At 23.6% G+C, this 26,619-nt stretch overlaps 1 protein-coding gene across 1 annotated transcript; it reads right to left on the bottom strand.

The window, feature by feature from the left end:
• Positions 1–1,719: 1,719 nt before the first annotated feature.
• Positions 1,720–8,449, bottom strand: LOC122503303. Its single transcript, XM_043613789.1, has 20 exons — positions 8,213–8,449; positions 7,887–8,086; positions 7,521–7,812; positions 7,342–7,422; positions 7,136–7,201; positions 6,949–6,990; positions 6,599–6,798; positions 6,237–6,528; positions 6,074–6,139; positions 5,842–5,907; positions 5,692–5,733; positions 5,235–5,434; positions 4,880–5,165; positions 4,721–4,786; positions 4,212–4,438; positions 3,849–4,140; positions 3,709–3,774; positions 3,528–3,608; positions 2,965–3,045; positions 1,720–2,242 (listed from the first exon to the last, which is right to left on the bottom strand). The coding sequence occupies exons 1-20, from the start codon at positions 8,291–8,293 to the stop codon at positions 2,150–2,152; spliced, it is 2,820 nt and encodes a 939-aa protein (XP_043469724.1). The 5' UTR covers positions 8,294–8,449; the 3' UTR covers positions 1,720–2,149.
• Between the last annotated feature and the right edge of the window lie 18,170 nt (positions 8,450–26,619).

Here is a 26,619-nt window from a genome sequence, read left to right as displayed (position 1 = left end):
GGAAAAAAAATATGTTTACAGATTTTAATTCGAATTTTATAATTAATTAAAATAATGAATGCCAAAGTAAGAAATTTACTACTGAAATGGAATCGAGGAAAAATTTTGTTGAAATGTTTAAAGGTACTAATATCATTTTTTTAAAAAAATTTTTTACGCATAAAGCAGTTTTTTTGTTTAATTAAAGTAAAATATTATTAATGTAATAATAAAAATAAAAGTTCATTTTCACTCGAATAGCAAATAAAAATGTAAAACATTATTTATTTCATATCGTATTTTCTAAATATTCAAATAAAAATGTTCCTTATGATTTTAACCTTATTAACTAAGTCAAAGAGTAGCGTAGCCCACGAGCAACTTGCAAGCGAATTTTGAAAAATATTATAAACTCCTTAAACTCAAATTGGCCCATCTTGGGACTCTTAGGAAAATTTTCTGTATATAATCAGATATAAATAAATAAAGAAAAAATTTAAATTAATTATATCCAAATTTTTTAAAAATTAATTTGTTTATAAAAAAAACTTTTTAAATTACTTAAAAGTTGAAAAAAACCAAAATTTTCTTTCATTGATAACTTTTTTTATAAACTCAATACTTTCAAAGTTATAAGCTACTGAAAGTAGGTCTATACTTTTAAAAATCATAAATTTTGAAAATTCATAACTCGAAAATTTGGTCAATTATACAAAAGTGAAAAAATACGTATTTAATATTTTTCTATAAAGAACGAGGAAAAAAAAATATGTTTAACCGATTTTAAAATGTCATAGAAAAATTTCACGTGGAATTCTATATAATATTCCATATAATATTTATAGTTATTTCATTTCTTTTCGTTGTATACAGAGATATAACGATTTTAAAAATTCTTCATTTTGCTTTGACTTTCAAACATTCGGAACATTGAAAAATATTATTTTATTGCAAATTTTTGTTTTTTTAGTAGCAAGCATTGAATGCGGCAAATAGAAAGATATAGAATAATATTTGTTTTTAAACTTAAAAATTCCTTCTTATCTTCATTTATTAAAAATTTTTCAAATTTATTTTATGTACACATTTACTGCTTTAAAACTTTGACTCTAAAAAAGAAGACAGAAAACCCTAGTGTAATAATGGGTTAAAATATTACTTAAAAAATATTTTTTAAGAATTGCAGAAAAAATTTCAAATTTATATAGGTGTCATCCTTCAAGTCTCATTATTAATTTGAAAAAGGAGTCTTTATTCTTAAAAAAATTTCAATATTTACGCAGGTGTACATATGAGCATGACATAAAAAAGTATATAAAATATTAATAGTTGTTGTATACAGAGATATAACAATTTCATAAATTCTTCAAGAATTAATTGTTTTGACTTTCAAAAATTCGAAACATTGAAAAGTACTACTTTATTGTAAATTTATATTTTTTTATTAGAAAATATTAAATGCGACAAATAGAAAGATATAGAACAATACTTGTTTTTAAACTCTAAAATTTGTGCTTCTCTGTATTTATTAAAAAAATTTCATTTTATTTCATGCACATTTGTTGCTTTAAAGTTTTGACTTTAAGAAAAATATATAAAGCAGATAATCAGAGACCCTGAAAACTCTGATATAATAATGCGTTAAAAATTTAAAATATTAGGAATTAATAATAGAAAATATATTTTGCTTGCAATTCTTTATTTACAATATTAATAATACAATATTTTATATTGGGATATCAATTATTAATTTATTTCCCATAATTTTAATTAACCAAGACAGTTTTAATAAGAAAAACATTTATAAAAAAGAGTAATTTATTTTATAATTTATTATATATTACTTTTTACTGAAATGAGAGTGAATTATAAAAACCCAATTTTTACACTCAACGTAGTTGTATGTGGGAATGCAAAATAAGGTTCATTAAGGTCATGAATAATCTAAAGGGCCTTAATAGTATCTAAATAAGCTTTTACAAAATTACTTTACTTGGTTGAATTATTAATTAATACAAAAAAGCGTCCTTGGCAGTCGCTCGATTTGTCTCACGGGTATCAATGTACTTGTAGATTGTAACTTAGATTTATCTACCTAATATAATAGATAGGTAATTAAAATTCTGGAAAATATAGTTATTAAGTTTAACTTATTCAACAGTTTTAAAGTTTAAAATTTTATCTCCTTTTTTGTTGATTTATCTGCAGTAGACAGTCTTTCCATGTCGTCATCTTTATTTGCTTTTAAGGAATCTTCAAAAGCCTGTTGTCAAAATAGGAAATCAGAAATAAATATAATTTACTCATACTTTAATTAGAAAATTATTTTACTTCATTAAATTACAAAGATAAAATGTGATTCAAAAATTTTATAGATGTCACAGTATTTTTAGAATGCTGATCATGGATCTTTATTTGTAAATGAGATAAAGAATCTTGCAGTAAATTCTTCTCAAAGGTAATCAGAATTACAGTAATGGTTTTTTAGCTACTACTATCCTTTGAATGATGTAAATTCACATTTTTTTGAGACGATCAAATTAAGACAAAAAACGTATCAGAATTGTTGCGATGCAACGTTTTGTTGCTATAATGGTTTTAATTTCAGAATCTTCTTGAAAAACTGTGAAATATTTTTAGATTGAACCCTAAACAGAGCTGCGTTTGTATCATTAAGGAAGTAATGTCTTGATCCGCAAGTCTAGACTACTAGGAATCAGTATAACGTTTAAATACACAATTCTTAAAATCAATTATTTACTTTAAATTTTAAAATTACTTTAACACTATGTATTTTTGAAATTTCGATTTTTCTGATGTGAGAAATTCAACAATAAAAGATCTTCATTAGTCGATCAGTTTCCTCAAGGGTATCAAAGTACTCATAGATTGTAACTTAAATGTATCTTCTTCATATAACAGATAGGTATTCAACATATTATAAATTTTTTTTTCAAGTTTAATTTTTAAAGATTGAAACTTTACCTTTGATTTTGACGATATACCTCGATTAAAAAGTCTATTGATTGCTTCATCTATATTCGAATTCAAGAGATTTTCAGGAACCTGTTCGTAAAATGAGAAATAAGATAGTTTACTTTCTGTTACGTGATATAATAATTAATAATTATGCTGATAAAATAATTTTTTATACTACAAGCACAAACGTAGGGCTTGTAGATAGCGGAAGGTAGAGAATGAAGTCATGCAATAAAGCATAAAAATGGCGACAATGTTTTCCTGATAATAAGAAGGAAACATTTTTACCATAGACACCCTTTTTGTTCACTTCTGTTACAAGAATCACTGTCTTAAGCTGTTATTGTCTAATATACATACACTCGAGATGCTATAAACTTTAGAGATCCGCTGTGAGTCGCAAGTGATTTCTTTTTGACCCTAGATTGACTCATGATGACTCCCAAGTAATTCCTGCAATCTTCCTCCATGAATTTCTTCGAATCACACTCACTCACTTCTTCTGTTACTTCGGAGTCAAAATGAGTCATATGGAATACACTAAAAAGTGAACAGCCTCTCGTTATTACCTCATTTGAAGCTGAAGATTCTTGACGAGGAGCACCACCCCAGGCACCTTCTTCTTCCCCTGAATTTGTAGATTCATTGATCTGAAGAAGAAGAAAATAAAGTTATAAATTTAAATTACTATCCACTAAATGAGAATCGCCAGCAAATTAATTAATTCTAATCTCCTTTATCTATACTTACAGTCGATTCATAATTAACTAATGACTCCCAATAACTTGATGGAATATTTAAAAGTATCAGAACAATCTAAAACAGAAATGAATGAAAAGCTATTGTTATTGAATTTCAAAAGTAAAAAATTGTTTAAAATATTTATCTACATTTATTTTTGTTGGATCTGAAACCATTTCTTCCATAGTATCATAACCAAGATGCATCAAAATCGGTCCAAAGACTGCAGCAATCACCACATCAGTCATTGTATTTATCTCATATTGTTTCACTACGCTTTGCAAATGTATCATTAAATAAGCAAGAGTATTTCGAGTATCTTGTGGAAGATCGAATAATATTTCCGACATTTTATTTTTTGATTCTTGGAAATTTTTCATTTTCATGACAGCTTGCAGTTTTAAGAAAGTTTCTTTATCTATAAGTGATGGTCTCAAATCTCTAAAAATCAAATTCTTTGAAATTTTGGTTTTATACTGTAACATTACAAAATGTTATGAATATAAATTTACCGTAAAAGTGATTTGAGATATGATGTAATTACATGAACACCATATTGCAATATTTTCATGTTTGGATCAAGACAATCTCTTGCCAACTCTAGCACATCAGCTGAATTAGCTTTGACATAATATAATCCTTCTTGTCGTAATCCAAACTTTTCCACTGCTTCTATCAATCGCTTTGTAATTGGATGTACCGTAAACTTATTGTTTCTGGCAAGGTGAGCGAATGTATCCTAATTGTTGTCAGTTTTTGTAAAATTTGTTAATTTCGCATAGAAAATAAAAAAACGCTGCTAAATGGTTCGTTAATTTTTTTTTTAACTTAAATTAATCAAATACATTTATTTTAGATATGCAACCATGCTTTTCTCAATTGTGACCATAGTCAAAATATAGAAATTTTTATACTTAAACTAGTTTTCTCGTTGGTCATGTTTTGATAGATTTTCGGACATGGTTAAAATATGAATATTTTGTTAAAATATGAATATTGTTGGGGTTTAAAATATACTTACGGTTGATTCAAAATTTATCAATGCCTTCAAGTAACTTGTTGGAATTTTTAAAAGTATCTCAATAATCTATAATAGAAATGAAAGAAAAACTATTGTTGTTCAACTTAAAATTCTGTGCTTAAGATTAATAAATTTAAAAATAGTTAAATATAACACTACCTTCTCTTTGTCGGTATCAGCTATCAACCCTTCTTCACCTTCATAATGCATTAGAATAAGTGAAAAAATTGAAGCAATTTTCTCCTCTGTCATTTCGTTTATCTCGTGCAGTTCCACTACTTTTTCCAAATGTATAATTAAATAAGCAACAATATTTAGAATATCCTGCGGAAGTTGAGATAATATTTTTAACATTTTATTTTCGGATTCTTTCAAACTTTTTAATTTTGTAGCATCTAGTAATTTTCTGTACGTTGCTTCATCGATAAGTGATGGTTCCATACCCCTAAAAATTAAACATTTTGTAATTATGCTTTTATTAGAATATTAATAAATATAAATAATAAAAACTTACCCTATTACTGTTTTGAGACAGTATGTAATTACGTAAATACTATATGTCGATATATTCGAGTTTGGATTGAGACATTCATTGACCAAATTTTGCATTTCATCTTCATCAGCATTAATAGAATATAATTCTCTGTTTTGCATTCCAGATATTTCCACTTCTTCTATTAGTCTTTTAATAATTGTATTTTCCTTTGACCGATGCTAAATGGTTATTGAATTTTCTTTTTCATTAAATTAATTGAAACACAAACAGGTGCTAACCTTCTTTTATTTATTTCATAAACATTTAATCTAATGTAAACTTTTTTTTATTTTACTTTGACTGACTTATGAATTGAATTCGATATAACTAATATTATAAAAAACAGGAAAATTAGATATCAATTTATCTTAAAAAAAGTCGTTCTAAAGGAAATGTGAATTACTTTATCTGTACCTACACTATATTATTTATTTACCTTCAAGTAACTTGATAGAGTATTTGGAATTTTTTCTTCGATCTAAAATAGAAAAAAATTAAGATTTGTAACTTTTACAACTTTTATTTAACTCGTATTTGAAATTGCTAATATTGGTCATAAGAGGTAATTTGTAAAACATGTAAATACCTTATTTGAAGCCAAAGAATCACCTTCTTTTTGTACATTTGAGTTTTCAATATTGGATTCACTATTCTAAGGAAGAAGAAAATAAGACTTTAAATTATAATAATTACTACCGACTACAACAAATTATAAAATCTGTTTTATTATTTAAAATCACTGTACTGATACCAACGAAATATCCATACAATTTTTAACGGAATCTCAAGGAAATGTAAATTACTTTATTCATACTTACAGTCAATTCATAATTTATCAATTTCTCCCAAAATATTGATGGAATTTCCAAAAGTTTCATAATGATCTACAATAGAAATGAAAGAAACTATTGTATTTTAATTTAAAAGTGAATAATTGTAATTAAAATTTATAAAATTAGATACTAAAAAAAGATTACATACCTCCTCTTTTTTGGAATTAATTTTCCGTTGTCCTTGTTCAACATGATCAAATTTCATCAATGGAGATCTAAAGGCTTTAGCAATTATCTTCGGAGTCATTCCGTTTATCTCCTGTAGTTTCACTACTTTTTTCAAATGTTTCATTAAATAAGCAAGAGTGTAACGAATTTCTTGCGGAAGGTCGGATAATATTTCTTTCATTTTATCTTTTAATTCTTCCGAATTTTCAATTTTCAAGGCATCTGAGAGTTGATTGAATGTTTCTTCATCGATAAGTGGTGGTTCCAAATTCCTAAAAATTAAACTTTTTTGTAATTTTGCTTTTATTCGAATATTAATAAATATCATAAATATAAATTTACCCTATTACTGCTTTGAGACAGAATGTCATTACGTGAATATCATATGGCGATATATTCGAGTTTGGATTGAGACATTCATTGGCCAACTTTCTCATTTCAGCTTTATCACTATCAATAGAGTATAATCCTTCTTTTTGCATTCCAGATTTTTCCACTTCCTCTATCACTCTTTTAATAATTGTATTCACCTTCGACTGTTTCTAAATGGTTATTTAATTTTCTTTTTAATTAAATTAATTCAAAAACAATCATTCTGAGTGCTAACATTCTTGTATTTATTTCATGAACGTTTTATAAAATGTTTCAGATATTACTTTTATTTGAATATCTACGCTAGATTATGTATTTACCTTCAAGTTACTTGATAGATTATTTGGAATTTTCTCTTTGCTCTACAATAGAAATGAAGGGAAAACTATTTTTATTCAATTTTAAAATTAAAACATTATGATTTTTAATTTTTTGAAGTTTTGTTCAACTCGTATTTGAAATTGCTAATATTGTCCATAAGATGTCATGTGTAAAACATGTAATTACCTTACTTGATGCCAAAGAATCACTTTCTCCTGCTTCATCTGAGTTTTCAACACTGGATTCACTATTCTAAGGAAGAAGAAAATAAAACTATAAATTATAATAAAATTAATTACAATCAAATAAAACAAATTCACTAGAAAAAAAATCCTAGTGAAATCGACAAAAGATGCATAAAATTCTCACGGAATTCCAAAGGCATGAATTACTTTATTTATACTTATAGTCGATTCATAATTTATCAATGTCTTCCAAAAACTTGATGGAATTTCCAAAAGATACTTAATGATCTACAAAAGAAGTGAAAAGAAACTATTGTTATTTAATTTTAAAACGAAAAATTGTAATTGAAATTTATAAACATAGATATTAAAAAATATTTAATAACCTCCTCTATTTTGAAATTAATTTCCCGTTGTTTTTGCCCATCTAGTTCAATTTTCATCAAAGGAAATCTGAACGCTTTAGCAATCATCTTCGGTGTCATTCCGTTTATCTCCTGTAGTTTCACTACTTTTCTCAAATGTCTCATTAAATAAGCAAGAGTGTAACGAATTTCTTGCGGAAGGTCGAATAATATTTCTTTCATTTTATCTTTCAATTCTTCCGAATTTTCAATTTCCAAGGCATGTGAAAGTTGATCGAATGTTCCTTTATCGATAAGTGGTGGTTCCAAATTCCTAAAAATTAAACTTTTTGAAATTTTACTTTTATTCGAAATTTCGAATATTAATAAATATAAATATAAATTTACCCTATCATTGTTTTGAGACAGTATGTCATTACGTGAATATCATATGGCGATATATTCGAGTTTGGATTGAGACATTCATTGGCTAACTTTCTCATTTCTGCTTTATCACCAGGAATAGAATATAATGCTATTTTTTGCATTCCAGATTGTTCCACTTCTTCTATCAATCTTTTAATAATTGTATTTATCTTTGACCGTTTCTAAATCGGATTTAATTTTTTTTATTGAAATTAATTTAGAAACATTTATTTTGGGTGCGTAACATTATCTTCATTTCGTTCATAAAGTACTACAGTAAATCATAAAATAGTAATTTGTAAACTTACTTCTTTGGTAGTAGGTGGGATACCGATTATTAGATCAATGGTGAAGAAAAGTAGAAGTAAAAGATATTTTAAAGAGGTCATTTTTCTGAAAATTGAATTCAATATTTTCACTTATGTTGTGTTTTGAGGTATAATATTATTTTTAACAAATTGGGTGAAATTTTAGAGTTTACTACTCGATCGTATTTTAACAAAAATACTAAAAAAATGCCTACAGTGGATTTAGACATGCGCTTTCACAAGAAGGAAATAACTTACTTATCAAAAATTTATGGTTGGTGTGTACACTTCTTTTCTGCATTACAGTGATAATACTATTAGAAATTTTCAGAAAATTCATGACTTTGAATTTTGAAGAATTTAATATTTTACTTTTTACTGCTTTAAAATTTGTCTTTAAAGAATTGACTCTACTGGGTATTTTGCATAATTTTTATAAATAATTGAAAAAATTGATTAAGCATGACGTTTTCACGTCATTTTTCATAAAAAACATTTCTGAGAAAAGTCTTTTACTAATTGTAAGAGTAGGTTCAATATCTAACACTTCAAATTCATCCCATTTTATAAAATGTGAAATAGAATCATTTTTGAAATTTGTTAAGTGATTACAACATTATCAATTGGAACATTAGTGAATAAAGAGGATATGTATCGAGAGACATCATCTCATAATCCTAAGGAATTTTTAAATTTGAAATTGATTCTTTAAAAGTAAATGAATTTTTTATATAAGAAGAAAGTTTTGATAAAGATTTAGCTAAAATTTCGGTGAACGTTTTTGACATAAAATAAGTAGGAGATTTTATAGTCGAAACAACTGGTCTGAGTGGACAATTTTCTTTATGAATTTTAGATAAACCATAAAATCTTGCAATATTAGTGTTGGAAGTAATTATATCTATTAGACAAATAATATTTTTCTATTGTTGTTGTAATTAATTCCCAAGTGACAAGGAGTTTGGATCGTTTTGTGAGTGAGTTGCTTCTTCATTAAGTGAGATAATCGAATGACATATTTGTTGTGAATTCGAGGGAGACTAAATCCTCTTCAACGCAAATAACAAATCTGCACGTAGAAGTGACGTGACATGAGTGCACGGAGAATTCTCATCGGTAAGTTTCCATAACGAACGCCCTATCAGCGGGTTGAGATCAAATTATAAAGTCGGATATATATATGTACACATCCACGCGTACGTGCACTCTGCAATGCTGAGTAACAGGTCCACCCTACTTCACTATTATAAGTGACATGTGCGTGTCTTAACGATGATGGATTTTATTTTTGCTTTCTCCAACTTTCAGCGCACCCTTCTTTTATTAAGAATCTATAAACTTCTCTGGGAAAAATTAGTTGTAAATCGTTTCTTTTTATTGCAATAATCAAATTTTAACTAAATCAGGGCTTTAAACAGTGGAACTAGTATTTAAAACTGTACGGATGTTACGGACGAAAAATGAAAAATTACGAACCATTTATGGACCAATTACTGACAGAAATATAACCAAATTTTGAACTTTTAACAAAATCACATGTATAGTTGAAAATTTAAATCCAAATTTCTTTTAGAACCCTTTAATACTGTAAAGGGTTCTAAAATTTCTACCGGGCAGAAGGTCTGCATAAAGGAATATTTAAAATTTCAAGAATATTTTATCAAAATCGATTTTTTCAAGCACAAAAGCTTACTTTTATACGTGAAAAAATCGATTTTGATAAAATATTAATAACAAACTTTGACAACAAAATTTTGATAAAATATCATAAAAAATAATTAAATTAATTTAGATTTTTTTCGGGAAACAGTTTCAGGGTTGTCACAAAAATTTAATTTTGTTTTTCTCTCACTTTTCCCTGATTTTTAGACAAAATTTTGACTTTTTCCTCGAGACTAAAGAATATTCTAATTCACTCCCAAAATTATTGGATACTCCAAAAAAATGTTATTTTACATTTATTTAAAAATTTGTCTAATTGATTATAATTAAATTTAAAAGCCAAATCTTTTTGAAATTCAAAAACAATATAAGAATACTATTATAAAGATGAAAAAACTTATAAACTCTGAGTTGAAGACTCGGAGTGATCAATTTCTTCATTTTTTCAAATAATTAAAGATAACCGAGTGATAAAATTATTATTTTATAATTTATATTTATAAAAAGAATTTTGTAACTGTAACTCCTTCAAAATTATTTTCATCACTTCAATTTAAATACAAAAATAAATAACTTATTCAATAATTAAATATTTCTTAAAATTGAATTCTCATAAAGTACTTTATAATAACAAATTTATAAATAATTAAATTCTTTTGACGTATTTTAATAAAATTTTCAAGAATAATTATATTTTTCAAGGAATTCGAATAAAATTGTATTAAAAATAATTTAAATTCTGCAATGAGTTTTATTATTTATAAAAATAATTGAATTCCTAAAAAGAAATTTATTATTTATGAAAATAATTGAATTGTTGTGAAGAAAATTAAAAATTTGTAAATAATTGAATTCCTGATAAAGTAACTTTTACTACTTTTGTAGTAAAAAATTTCCGTTAAAGCATTTCTGGTAATTTTTATACTACTTCTGGAGTAAATTTTGCTACGTTCGAAGTAAATATTTGTAGAAATTAGTAATATTTACTTCGAAAGTAGCAAAATTTACTCCAAAAGTAGTAAAAATTACCAGAAATGCTTTACCGGAAATTTTTTACTATAAAAGTAGTAAAAGTTACCTTATATTTTTCTCCGTGTGGCAAATTTTTATTATTTATGAAAATAATTAAATTTTTTATTAGAATTTTATTAAAAAATTTTTAAATAAATGAATTCTTTTCAAAAACTTTATTAAAATAATAGATATTGAAAACCATTCAATTAAGGAACATTTTTTTAAATAATTGAATTTTGGAGAAAGAATTTTATTTCTTTATAAAGAAAATTTAAATTTTTACGAGAATTTTATTATATTTTTGAATTATTTATATTATATATTTAGAATATTATAATTATTAAAACTTGATACTATCATTATTTTACATTATAAAAATATTATTACTGTAATTTCTTCAAAATTATTTTCATTTCAATTGAATTCTTCATTTATAGAATCTTAAACTAAAATTCTTCTTTAAATCAATTTTTTTTAATAATAATTTTTGAAAAAGTTGTTTTTTGAGAATTTTTAAATCCATTTGTTTGCAATTCAATTTTACCTAAAATTTCAATTATTCTGACATTCTTCATATATTAGAAATTAAAAACTTTAAATAATTAAAAAAAATTCCATTAAACTTTTTGAGAAAAATTAATTCTAAATTTCCTTAAAAATTTTGACAAGAATTTGATTATTTTTATAGATAATAAAATTATTCACAGGAATTCAATTATTCTCAAAAATTTTGAATAAAATTTTTTGAAATAATTCAATTATTTTTAAAATTGACAAAATTCTTCGCAAGAATTCAATTACTTTCAAAATTGATAAAATTCTCCGCAAGAATTTAATTTTTTTCAAAAGTGATAAACTTCTTCGTAAATATTAAATTATTTTCAATATGTATTAATTTTTTACGTAATTTCGATTATTCTGAAATTCTTCAATTAAATATATATTAGAAAATAAAAACTTGAAGAATTAAAAAAAAATGTAATTAAACTTTTTTAAAAAATAAATTCTTCAGATTTGTTAATTAAAAGTATGAAAAGTTCAAATTTTCAAAGATTTTAATTTGAAACCTTTTGGAAATTCAATTATTTCTAAAAATTTACTCTATATTGCTTTCAATATTCAATAATAGTCTAAAATTTAAACTGTAATTAATTTTTAAATTAATATTTACTAAAAAAAATCCATGAGAATTCAATTATTTAAATACAAAATTAAATATTTTATTAAATAATTTAATGTTTCTTGAAATTGAATTTTCATCAAAGAATTGTATCAACAAATTTTTAAATAATTGAATTCTCGTGACAAATTTTAATAAAATTTTTAAGAATAATTTTATTTTTTGGAAATTTGATGAAAATTTTAATTAAAAATAATTGAATTTCTCCAAAGAATTTTTTAAGACTTTTTGAAAATAATTTTAATTTTGACAAGAATTTTATTAAAATTTTTGAAAATAATTGAATTCCGGAGAAAAATTTTTAAAGATTATTGAAATTTTGACGAGAATTTTTGTAAATTGTTGTACACAATTAAATTTCTGCGAAGAATTATATTACTTTTGAAAATAATTGAATTCTTGAGACAAATTTTATTAAAATGGCTTTTTAAATAATTGAATTCATTTATGAAATTTTATTGAAATAGTAGACATTGAAAATAATTTAATTTTTGAAATTTTTAAAAATTTCTGTGAAGAATTTTATTAAAATTATTTTGAAAAAAAATTGAATTATTACAAAGAATTTTATTAAAATTTTTGAAAATAATTTAATTTTTTAAAGAAATTTAATTAAAACTTTATATAGAAAATAATACTTAAATTCTAATAAATAAATTGTAGCAAAAGTTTTTAAAATAATTGAATTTCTTTGATGAATTTTAATAAAATTTTTAAGAATAATTTCATTTTTCGAGGAATAATTGAAATTTTGCCATGAATTTTATTAAAATTGTTGGAAATAATTGAATTTCTAAGAAGAATTTTACTACTTTTGAAAATAATTGAATTTCTGCAATCATTTGTAATTGCTTCAAAATTCAATTTTTTTAGTGTTTTTAATTAAAATTCTTCTATAAATCCATTATTTTTAATAATCAATTAAAAATATATATTAAAAAATTTAACTGATTTCAGAAGAATTTGAATAATTAAAATTTTTCAAAAATCTCCATTCTTTAAGACAATTTCTAATTAAATTCATTGAAAATTGAAATTTTACAAAATTTAAAATTAAAATCTTTTGAAATTCATCTGTACTGATGAAAATTGTAAGCGCAACTTTTTTAAAATTTAATTAATTTTGAAATATTTATATTAAATTAGATTTCAAGAATAAACTTTAGAAAATAACAATTTTCCAGGATTTCGTTCAAAATTCCCTGACTTTTCCAGGTTTTTTCAAGGTTTATAAAATTCCCTGACATTTCCTGGTTTTCCAGGTTTCCAGGTTGCGTGGCAACCCTGCTAACACATCAATGTTAATTATAATATTGAAACAAGATAACTAATAATATTAGTAGGTAAATTTGTAAAAAACAAATTGACTGCAGAAGAAAATATTTTATTTACCATAAGTAAATACCTTGAAGTCAGAATATGATAGCTATTTAGGAGAAAATAGTGAGTTAAATTATTACTTTTATGGAATATTATTAATGAAATATTATTAATGGAATATTATTAATGAAGAATTGTTAATAGAATATTATTAATGAAACATGATTAACGAGATACTATTTGTTAGAGAAAGAATGCTAATATTAGGGAGAGAATATAATTCGATTATACATAAAATTTCTTCTTGAAAACTAATAAGTTGCCTTTGGTAAAATTGAAGTTTATAAAGAGTGACAGAATTTTGCATATATATTTCTTGAATATACGACTTTCTTTCCTCCCGGAATTGTTCGCTGTGAATACATTTGGAAAACATCATTGATATTGACGGGCAGGCGGAGGGTGAGACCCTTTGAACGTACACACACACACAAACACACAATATAACGACTACTTTTCAGTCAGTCACTCAGTTAGTTAGCATCGCTCCAACACTCAAATTCCGGGGTCATTTGGCATGCATCCGAAATCTTCTGGAGCGCTGAGCAATTCACCATAAATATGTAAATTTGCCTCGAGGTGACGGGTATAATAGTAGTAGTAGTAGGAGTAGCAGTAGCAGCATTGGTTGCTGCTTTTGAGTAGAGTATAATGTACAGGGTACTGCTTTTTCGAACGAGGGAAAGAAGGGGAGCACTATTACTCGGTTCCTTTTGGTTTGATGCTTTTCCATTGCTGGTACCACACCACTACTGGTCCACCCAAATGCTTTTATAATATTCACCCTGTGTGCCATGGCCATGGGGTGCCGACATATAACGTATATGTGTATATATAGGGACGTGATGTCGATTTTACGCCACTTGGTGCCAAAAATTCCTCGCTCTTGACCTTCATTCCTATTCCAGTTTTGCATTTTCTTCCCTTTGTTTTTTGTTTTTTCTGAAATAAAGAAACGAAAGCATCAGACTTTTCTTTTCCTCAAGGGGAATGTAAATAAGGTTTAATATTTTTTAAATTTCTCTATGCATTATGCTACTTTTTTTCTACTTTTAGAAAGTGTTTTTCAAACACAATAATATTGTATCGTTTCCCCAAAGAAAAAAACGAACAAAGAAAAGTGGAAAAGAATATTTTATTGCAAAAGAGAAAAAATTAAAAATTAAATTAAAAATTCCGTAAATATATAAAAGCCAAGGATATTTCCTTGGCTTTTATATATTTACGGAATGTTTAATTTAATTTTTAATTTTTAACATAAAGACAAGTGGTCAACGAAATCAGGAAAATGTTAGGGGATTTTATCACAAGTACAGGAAAAATATTAAATTTTTAGAAATACATACTACGAAAATTATATATTTTGATGTCGAAAAACATTTTTGAAATACTTAACAGCATATATGACTGTTAGATCTTTGATTATTTATAAAAATAATTAGATTTATTTTTAAAATAATTAAATGATATAGAATAATTATTTTAAAGTTACAAATTATAATTAAAAATTAATTAAAAAAAATAAAAAATAAAAAAAATTTTGTTGATAAATTTCTACGCAAACATTCAATTATTTTCATGAATATAATAAAAGTCGTCGAAGATTTTCAATTATTTCTAAATAAATTTTTATCAAATTCCTTGAAAAATATAATTATTCTTAAAGATTTTATTAAAATTCGTCAAAAGAATTCAATTATTTAAAATTATTTATTTCATAAATTTTTTTGATAAAATTCTACGCAAACATTCAATTTTTTTAAGAATTTAAAAAAAAAATCTTATCAAAATCCAATTACTTTCATGAATAATAATATTAATCACAAGAATTCAATTCTTTTAAAAAGTTTAATAAATAAAATTCTTTGCAAAATCTTAATTATTTTCAACAATTTTTCGTACTTCAATGATTTTCAATATTTACTATTTTTATAAAATTTGTCAAAAAAATTAATAATAAAATTTTATTTAGGAATTCAATTATTTTTATCGCAAAATTTCAAATATTTTTAATACAATTTTAAATAAATTCCTCGAAAACTTGACGAAAGAATTCAATTATTTAGAAATTTGTTAATAAAATTTATTATGAAAATTACAAATTATTGCAGAAATTCAATTATTTTCAAAAGTAGTAAAATTCTTCTTAGAAATTCAATTATTTCCAACAATTTTAATAAAATTCATTGCAAAATTTCAATTATTTTCGAAAACATTCCTCAATTCAATGATTCTTAATAAATCTACTACTTTAATAAAATTTTCCAAAAGAATTCAATTATTTAAAAAAAATTTTAAAAAAAATTTTACTCAAAAAATGAAATTATTCTTAAAAATTTTATTAAAATTCATCAAAGAAATTCAATTATTTTAAAAACCTTTGCTACAATTTATTTATTAGAATTTAAGTATTATTTTCTATATAAAGTTTTAATTAAATTTCTTAAAAAAATTAAATTATTTTCAAAAATTTCAATGAAATTCTTTGTAAATAATTCAATTTCTTTTCAAAATAATTTTAATAAAATTCTTCGCAGAAATTTTTAAAAATTTCAAAAATTTGGCAAAATTAAATTATTTTCAATGTCTACTATTTCAATAAAATTTCATAAAAGAATTCAATTATTTAAAAAGACATTTTAATAAAATTTGTCTCAAGAATTCAATTATTTTCAAAAGTAATATAATTCTTCGCAGAAATTTAATTGTGTTCAACAATTTACAAAAATTCTCGTCAAAATTTCAATAATCTTTATAAAGTTTTCTCCGGAATTCAATTATTTTCAAAAATTTTAATAAAATTCTTGGCAAAATTTAAATTATTTTAAAAAACTCTTAAAAAATTCTTTGGAGAAATTCAATTATTTTTAATTAAAATTTTCATCAAATTTCCGAAAAATGAAATTATTCGTACAGATTTTATTAAAATTTGTCAAGAGAATTCAATTATTTAAAAATTTGTTAATAAAATTCTTTATTAAAATTCAATTTCAAGAAACATTCAATTACTTAATAAAATATTTAATTTTGTATTTAAATAATTGAATTCTCATGGATTTTTTTTTGGTAAATATTAATTTAAAAAATGAATTTCAGTTAAAATTTTAGATTATTATTGAATATTGAAAGCAATATAGCGTAAATTTTTAGAAATAATTGAATTTCCAAAAGGTTTTAAATTAAAATCTTTGAAAATTTGAACTTTTCATACTTTTAATTAACAAAAGTAAAATTTATTTTTTAAAAAAGTTTAATTGAATTTTTCTTTAATTCTTCAATTTTTTATTTTCTAATATATATTTAATTGAAGAATGTCAGAATAATCGAAATTACTTAAAAAATTAATATTGAAAATAATTGAATATTTACGAAGAATTTTATCATTTTTGAAAAAAAATTGAATACTTGCGGAGAATTTGATCAATTTTGAAAGTAATTGAATTCTTGCGAAGAATTTTGTCAATTTTAAAAATAATTGAATTATTTCGAAAAATTTTATTTAAAATTTTTGAGAATAATTTGAATTTCTGCGAATAATTTTATTAACTATAAAATTAATCAAATTCTTGACAAAATTTTTAAGGAAATTTAGAATTAATTTTTCTCAAAAAGTTTAATTGAATTTTTTTTTAATTATTTGAAGTTTTTAATTTCTAATATATGAAGAATGTCAGAATAATCGAAATTTTAGGTAAAATTGAATTGTAAACAAATGGATTTTAAAATTCTCAAAAAAGTACTTTTTCAAAAATTATTTTAAAAAATTGATTTAAAGAAGAATTTTTTAGTTTAAAATTCTAGAAATGAAGAATTTAATTGAAATGAAAATAATTTTGAAGAAATTAGAGGTATAATATTTTTATAATATAAAATAATGATTGTATCAAATTTTAATGGTTATAAAACTGGAAGAAAGCGATTACTCTGAGTCGAAGACTCGGAGTGATCGATATCTTCATGTTTTATAATAATATTCTTATATGTTATTGAATTAAAAATTTTTGAAAATTGTAATTTCTGTAGAAAAATAATAATGATTACCTAAATATTCATTTTAAAACGAAGTTATTGACGTTTTTGAGTAATTTTACAATTAAAGAAATTCATACAAAATAAATGTAGTAGAACAGGAAAGAAGTCGTTTTGTCTGGAAATCAGGGAGTTTGGTAAAATTAAAAATAAAATTAAAAATTAAATTAAAATTAAAAATAAAATTTGGTAAAATATAAATGTAGTTTTAAAAACCTGGAAAAATTTCGGAAAACCTGGAAAAGTCAGGGAATTTGAAATGGGAAAAAGCGTGGTAATCCTGAATTGATATATGCCCTGCAATTAACACAATTTCCCGAAAAAAGCTAACGCTTTCTTTTTTTCTAATCTTTGATCATTTTATGCGCCGGAAGGGGTTGATTTAAAAAAAAAAAAAAACCTAAAGTGGTCTTTCTTTTGCGGTCACTAATTTGGAGGTGGGCCGAAAAAGAGTGGGGAAAAGGAAAGATCAATCGGAAAAGTGAAAAGCATGTCCTTTAATTTACTGATAAATGAAAGTGTTAAAGTGCGCGCGCGCATACTGCAGTAGCTCGACATCCTGCGGAGCAACTGTTCGCTTTGAAACGTTTTCAGTACTATCGAGGATCCTTACAAGGGTACTTGCGTTATCACCCACACGCTCCTCGATATTCGCGCCTTAAATCTCCTCTCTCCCTTAAAATCAAACATATCACGTGTTTAACATAAATCAGGGTACCGTAAACATAATCAAAAATGTGCTAAAAATTATTTTCTATAATTAAATGAAAGAAAAATAATTTTCCTAAAAATTATTTTCTACAATTAAATTAGTGTTTTATAATATTTGCAAATAAAAAAATAATAATTTTCCTAGTTCAAATTACAATAATCTGGTGCCAAATTTTAAATTGCAATATTTCGATTTTCAAACTGTACTATTTTTGTAAATATTGAATTGAAAATTATATTCGATTGCAAATTATTTCTCGGAAAATTGTACTGGACTGTAAATTATTTTTTGTGAAAATGATACTGAATTGTAAACATTATTTTTGTGAAAATTGTACTGTATTAAAAATTATTTTTGTGAAAGTTGTACTGGATTAAAAATTATTTTTGAGAAAATTGTATACTAGATTAAAAATTAGTTTTGTCAAACAACAAAATTATATTGGAGTGGAAATTATATGCTATTTTTGTGACAATTATACCGAATTAAGTGCGTGTGATATAATTGATGTGCGATCAAGTTTGCAAGTTGTTGATAAATGTTTGGTGCCAAACAAGTGGTTTCGATTTAAGACGATGAAAAGTTCTTTGGGAATTGTGAGGTTGTAATTAAAGACCTCAGCTGTGAAGAAGGGGTTCGAGAAGTAATCCCATCTTTTACTGATGTTCCTAAAGACCCAAGCGCTAATTCGAGGAAGCGTACTCGATCGACAGTTAGCTCCTTGATATCTTAACTTGATGCTATCGTTTTCATTCATATCAGCTCTTTCAATAACTATTCAATTAGGATTCAATAACTATTCAATAACTGTTCGATAACTATTTAATAACTATTTGATTATTCGATAACTATTCGATAACTATTTTACAGCTTTTTAATAACTTTTCAATAACTAATACTCAACAACTTTTTAATAACTATTCATAAACAATTAAAAAATTATTCAACAACTATTTAAAACTATTCAAAACATTTTCAACAACTATTTAAAAATTATTCAACAACTATTTAAAAACTATTCAAAAAATATTCAACAACTATGTAAAAACTATTCAAAAAATATTCAACAACTATTTAAAAACTATTTAAAAATTATTCAACAAATATTTAAAAACTATTCAACAACTATGTAAAAACTATTCAAAAAATATTCAACAACTATTTAAAAACTATTTAAAAACTATTCAACAACTATTTAAAAACTGTTCTACAACTATTTAAAAAATATTCATCAACTATTTTAAAACTATTCAAAAAATATTCAACAACTATTTAAAACTATTCAAAACATTTTCAACAACTATTTAAAAATTATTCAACAACTATTTAAAAACTATTCAAAAAATATTCAACAACTATGTAAAAACTATTCAAAAAATATTCAACAACTATTTAAAAACTATTCAACAAATATTTAAAACTATTCAAAACATTTTCAACAACTATTTAAAAATTATTCAACAACTATTTAAAAACTATTCAAAAAATATTCAACAACTATGTAAAAACTATTCAAAAAATATTCAACAACTATTTAAAAACTATTCAACAAATATTTAAAAACTATTCAACAACTATGTAAAAACTATTCAAAAAATATTCAACAACTATTTAAAAACTATTCAACAAATATTTAAAAACTATTCAACAACTATGTAAAAACTATTCAAAAAATATTCAACAACTATTTAAAAACTATTCAAAAAATATTTAACAACTATTTAAAAACTATTCAAAAACTATTTATGACTTTCTCAATTTTTTTCGACTAATTTCGATAAAATTAAACCTTTTCGACTTTTCTTCGAGATATTTCAACAAAATACTTATTTACAACGTGGAAATGAAAAACTTAAAAAACTTGAATTCTCCTTCAACTTCTCTTTACATTACATTTATAAATAATTAAAATTTTTTTTTATTTTTTAAATAACTAAATTCTAGAATAAAATTCTTAAAATTAATAATTTTTATTAATTTAAAAAATATTTAAAAAAAAAGATGCAATTTTCAAAAGTCATTGAATTTCAGAGTTTTAAAGTAAAATTTTTGAAAATTTGAATTTCTGTGAAAAAAAATTAAAAAGAAAAAAGTACAAAAATAAAAAAAAATTAATAATTTTCTCAAAAATTCTAAAAAAATTAGGTTCCTGAATTTTGAAGAGGTTACAGTAGAAAAACTATTTGAATTAATAATTATTTTTGTGAAAAGAAAAAAAAATTATTTTTTACATCAAATCTTCATTTTAGTTAAAAACAGTAAAAAAAATTGAATTTTGGAGAAGTTACAAATAATTGTGAAAATTCAATTATTTTCAAAAGTAATAAAATTCTTAGCAGAAATTCAATTATGTTAAAAAACTTTTTAAAAATTTTGTTAAAATTTCAATTATCTTTAAAAATGATAAAATTCTTTTTCAAGATTCAATTATTTTCGAAAAAATTTTAATAAAATTCTTGGCAAAATTTCAATTATTTTCCAAAAAATTTCCTCAATTGAATGATTTTCAATAACTACCTAAAATTTTCCAAAAGAATTCAATTATTGCAAAAAAAAAGTTATAATAAAATTCTAGGCAAACATTTAATTATTTTTATAAATAATAAACATTTCACAGGATTTCAATTATTTTTCAAATTTTTTATAAATTTTTTTTTGCAATAATTCAATTATTTCAATAGATAGTAAAATTTTTTACAGGAATTCAATTATTTTTTTTAAAAATAATAAATTTTTTTGTAGAAATTCAATTATTTTCATAAATAATAAAACTCATTGCAGAATTTCAATTATTTTTAATACAATTTTAATTGAATTTCACGAAAAATTGTAATAATTATTCTTTAAAATTTTATTAACTTCTGTCAAAAGAATTTAATTATTTAAAAATTTGTTCATAAAATTCTTTATGAGAATTCCATTTTTAAGAAACATTTAATTATTCAATAAATTATTTATTTATATATTGAAATAATTGAATTCTCATAGAATTTTCAAGTAAATATTGATTTAAAAATGAATTTCAGTTAAAAATTTAAAATAATAATTAAATATCAAAAGCATTATTGCGAGAATTTTTAGGAATAATCGAATTTTGAAAAATTTTGAAAAAAAACTTTAAAAATTTGTAGAATTCATTTTTTTTGAAAAAGTTCAATTGAATTTTTTTGAAAGTATTTGAAGTTTTTATATTCTAATATATATTTTATTGAAGAATTTTCGAATACTTTTAAAAGAACTTTTTCAAAAATAATGAAAAATAATTTATTTAAAGAAGAAGTTTAGAAAAAAATTCTAAAAAATTATAATTGAATTGAAACGATGAAAATAATGTTGAAGAATAATTAACCACTAACAATAATGTTGTAATTTAAAATAATTATTTTTTTACTGTGTCAATAAATTAATAGAAGTTGTTAAATTTCTAAAAGGTTTGAATTTGAAATTTTTGAAAATCTTAATTCCTATGGAAAAATAATTATGATTAAATATTTATTAAAAAATAAGTTATTGATGTTTTCGAATAATTTTATAATAATTAAAGTAATTCCGAAATAAGTGCAAAAAAAGATTTTTTCTAATCATTTCTAGAGTGAAATGCAGATTAATCTTTAGTGTTTAGAAGAAAGTCAAAATTTTGTCTGGAAATAAAAAAAAAGTCAGGGAAAAACAAAATTAAATTTTTGTGTCAAAATAATAATAAATTAATAATTAATTTTTATGACATTAGGAAAGCATATCATTATAGTATAAATTAAATTATAGTAAAAAGAACAATGTCGATAAATTCGGTCAGAACACTTTTTTAATTACCATCATCACCAACCGGACTTGACAAACAACAAAAATCTAATTCGTGAAAAAATGATCCCACAATGTCTGGTTCATCAGGACTCAAACCACCAAGTATCTTCACAAGGAGCACTGGAGCGAAACCAAAATCAAAAACATCAAAATTAACACCCCCAAGATCATTGCGATCATCACCAGTGGCACTAAAAAAGCATGAAGTTCACTTTGAATCGCCATTAATCAATGAGGCAAAAAATCATTCCGACCCATCGAGAAGATATGCATCACAAATATTGGAATGCTCGCCAAAAAAGTCGCCAAGACGTTTCTTAAATTCTGAAGAGCGACTTCAGAATAATTCACCGAAACGTGGAACGAGAAACATATCATCCATCGAGGACGAAATGGGTTTGTCACAATTGACAATATCGACAGCTGCCAATTCCGAGGACTCTGTAATGTCCTTCGTTGAATTTGAATCGTTGTACACACTCGAGAAGGAATTAATGCAATCAAAGTCCGATGTCTTATCACAACTTGATGAGAAATGCATCTTCGGCGGTTGGTTTGGTCCGGGTCGTTATAATGATTCGCCGGATTCTATTCGAAATTCGGAGGGAATTAATTTACAAGCTATTGCCGCTGATCCATTTACATCGCAGACTTCATTGGAGGGCTTTAGTTTTGCTCCCGGTTGGGCTCTCAACGCTGAGCACTTCTATCAATGGCAGCAGCGTGGAAAGACCACGCAGCAGGTAAACTAGTTTCTAAAGTTGAAATTTATGCTTGGAAATTTACCAAGTGTTTTACTAATTTGAATTTAAAAATTTGTTTTATTGTCAATTTTGTTGAAATACAGCAAAATGGGGTTATTTTTATATTTACATTTACTTTCATTGTAACAAGTTTTCGTTTTCATTTTCAAAATTTCGTTTTATTTTAAATTTAAACAAATTTTTATTCTCACTTTCATTTTCACTTTTATTTTAATTTACGAATTCACTTCTATTTCCATTCTTACTTTCACTTCTATTTTCATTTTTATTTCTATTTTCATTTTCATTTCCACTTTCATTTTCACTTTTACTTTCATTATCATTTTCATTTTCACTTTTACTTTCCTGTTCACTTCAACTTTAATTTACAAATTTACTTTCATTTCCATTCTTACTTTCACTTCTATTTTCATTTTCATTTCTATTTTCATTTTTATTTCTATTTTCATTTTCATTTTCATTTTCATTTTCATTTTCACTTTTACTTTCACTTCTATTTTAATTTTCATTTCTATTTTCATTTTCATTTTTACTTTCATTTTCACTTCTACTTTTATTTACGAATTTACTTTCATTTCCATTCTTAGTTTCACTTCTATTTTAATTTTCACTTCTACTTTCATTTTCACTTGGACTTTCATTATCATTTTCACTTTTACTTTCCTGTTCACTTTAACTTAAATTTACGAATTTACTTTCATTTCCATTCTTACTTTCACTGCTATTTTCATTTCTATTTTCATTTTCATTTCTAATTTCTTTTCCACTATTACCTTCATTATCATTATCATTTTTACTTTTATTTCCCTTTTTCTTTCACATCTACTTTAATTTACGAATTCACTTTCATTTCTATTCTTACTCTTACTTATATTTTCAATTTCTAATTTTTACTTTCATTTTCACTTATACCTTTATTATTATTTTCACTTTCATTTTCACCTTTACTTTAATTATCATTTTCATTTTCACTTTTACTTTCCTGTTCACAATAACTTTAATTTACGAATTTACTTATACTTCTATTTTCATTTCTACTTTCATTTTCACTTTTACCATCATTATCATTTTCAGTTTCATTTTCACTTTTATTTTCCTTTTACTTTCTCTTCTACTTTAATTAACGAATTTACTTTCATTTCTATTCTTACTCTTACTTCTACTTTAATTTACGAATTTACTTTTATTTCTATTCTTACTCTTACTTCTATTTTCATTTTTATTTTTACTTTCATTTTCACTTTTACTTTCACTTCTATTTTCATTTTCATTTCTACTTTAATTTTCTACTTTAATTTTCGAATTTACGCAATGTTGTATACATTAGAGCCATTTTTTCTGCTGACCGTAACTAATAGCTTTACCCCCCCCCCTCCCCCCTAAAGCGTTACGTATTTTTTGAACGGCCCCTGTTCACAATAACTTTAATTTACTTTTACTTCTATTTTCATTTCTACTTTCATTTTCACTTCTACCTTCATTATCATTTTCAGTTTCATTTTCACTTTTATTTTAATTTTATTTTTTCTTCTACTTTTAATTTACGAATTTACTTTCATTTATATTCTTACTCTTACTTCTACTTTAATTTACGAATTTACTTTTATTTCTATTCTTACTCTTACTTCTATTTTCATTTTCATTTTTACTTTCATTTTCACTTTCGTTTTCATTTTTACTTTCACTTCTATTTTCATTTTTATTTCTACTTTAATTTTCAAATTTACTTTCATTTCCATTATTAGTTTCACTTCTATTTTAATTTTAATTTCAACTTTAATTTACAAATTTACTTTCATTTTCATTCTTAGTTTCACTTCTATTTTAATTTTCATTTCTACATTCATTTTCACTTTTACTTTCCTTTTACTTTTACTTCTACTTTAATTTAAGAATTTACTTTCATTTCCATTCTTACTTTCACTTTTATTTTCATTTTCATTTTCACTTTTACTTTCATTATCATTTTCACTTTTACTTTCCTTTTACTTTTACTTCTACTTTAATTTAAGAATTTACTTTCATTTCCATTCTTACTTACACTTCTATTTTTATTTTCATTTCGACTTTAATTTTCACCTTTACTCTCATTATCATTTCCACTTTTACTTTCCTGTTCACTTCTACTTTAATAATTTACGAATTTACTTTCATTTCCATTCTTACTGTCACTTCTATATTCATTTTCATTTCTACTTTTATTTTCAGTTTTACTTTCATTTTCGTTTATTCTCCCATTTTTTGAGTGAATGTGAAAGTTACGTGAACCTGGGGTGCGTTGTTCGTCAAAATATTTTCTGTAAAATTGAAAATTAGTTTGCAAAATGAAATTAACAATCTTTTAGAAATGAAAATTCTTAGGATGAAATTGTGAGTAAAAATTTTTTCTCATAAAGTGAAAGTATTTTGAGTGAAACTGAAAGTGAAAAATTATTAATTAACAGTACAAGTAAATATTTTTCTGGTGAAAATGAAAACATTTTGGTTGAATTGAAAATTGTTTGATTCATAGTGAGAATTTTTTAAATAGACGTGAAAATTTTCTGAGGGAAAGTGAAAATTGTTTGGATGAATTTTGAAAGTGAAAATTTTTTGAGTGAAAGTGAAAGTTACGTGAAAATGAAAATATTTTACTCAAAGTGAAAGTGAAAATTATTTGAGTGAAAGTGAGAATTTTTTATAGACAAAGTGAAATTTTTTTTAATAAAACTGAAATTTTTAGTTAATGTGAGAATTTTTTAATAGATGAGATAATTTTTGGCAAGAAATTGAAATTAAGAATTTTATAATGAAAGTGATATTTTTTAGTGAAAGTAAAAATTTATGGAGTGAAAATCAAAATTTTTGTAGTGAAAGTGAGAATTTTTTTGATGAAAGTGATAATATTTTGTGTGAAAGTGAAAGGTATAATGTTTTCAGTGAAAATGAAAGTAAGAATTTTTTAGGGAATTTTGAGTGAATTTCAAAATTATTTAGTGAATGTGAGAATTTTTTTAATGAAAGTAAAAATTTTTTAAGTGAAAGTGAAAGGAACAATCTTTTTTTAGTAAAACTGAAATTAATAATTTTTTAAGGAATTTTTAGTGAAAGTGAAAGTTTTGTAGTGATATTCAAAATTATTTATTGAATAAATAATAAAATAACTTTCATTTGAATATATTTTTATTTTTAACTTTATTTCCACTTTTATAAATTTTAATTTTTTACATTCATTTTTAATTTTATTTTCATTTTCACTTTGTTAAATTTTTATTTTCACTTTCATTCACACTTTCATAGATTTTTACTCACACTTTCACTTTGGTAATTTTTTATTTTCACTTTCTATCAATGTTGTGCAATAGAATTGAAATTAAAAATGGAATTGAAATTGAAAATGAAATTCAGTGAAAGGCTGCAATATTAAAAGTGAAAATGAGTAAATGTTGGAGTGAAAGTGAAAATGAAATTAAATTTAAAATTGAAAATTAGTTAAAACTGAAAATGAAAATAAAGTGAAAATTCACTATTGACCTCTTGAATTTTGTTTCGACAATTTTAATTTTTGATTCTTTTTGAATTGTACCCTAAAAGAGAACTCTTTTTACCACAGGATAATAAATAAGATAAACGTATGAAAAGCTGTGAATGCGAAAAATTCGCACGTGTCATGAATTCCTCACGGGAATTACAAAAGTCCGAAATGACCTGTCACTCGCATTCGCTACTTTTTATCCTCACAAAGCAAAAAAAAAAAAAAAATATATATAAAAAAACCGACAAAATCGCCCCAGGTTCGAGTCTCGAATTAATTGAAAAACTGAAGCAATTTCATTCACTAGTCGTTGGCAATTTTTTTCCACCCCCTCCCCTCCCCCCTCGT

The sequence above is a fragment of the Leptopilina heterotoma genome, unplaced genomic scaffold, assembly GCF_015476425.1.
Source record: "Leptopilina heterotoma isolate Lh14 unplaced genomic scaffold, ASM1547642v1 Lhet_26, whole genome shotgun sequence".
NCBI classification, from domain to species: Eukaryota; Metazoa; Arthropoda; class Insecta; order Hymenoptera; family Figitidae; genus Leptopilina; species Leptopilina heterotoma.
Note: the sequence above shows the minus strand (reverse complement) of the source record. Positions and strands in the feature narration are given on the sequence as shown.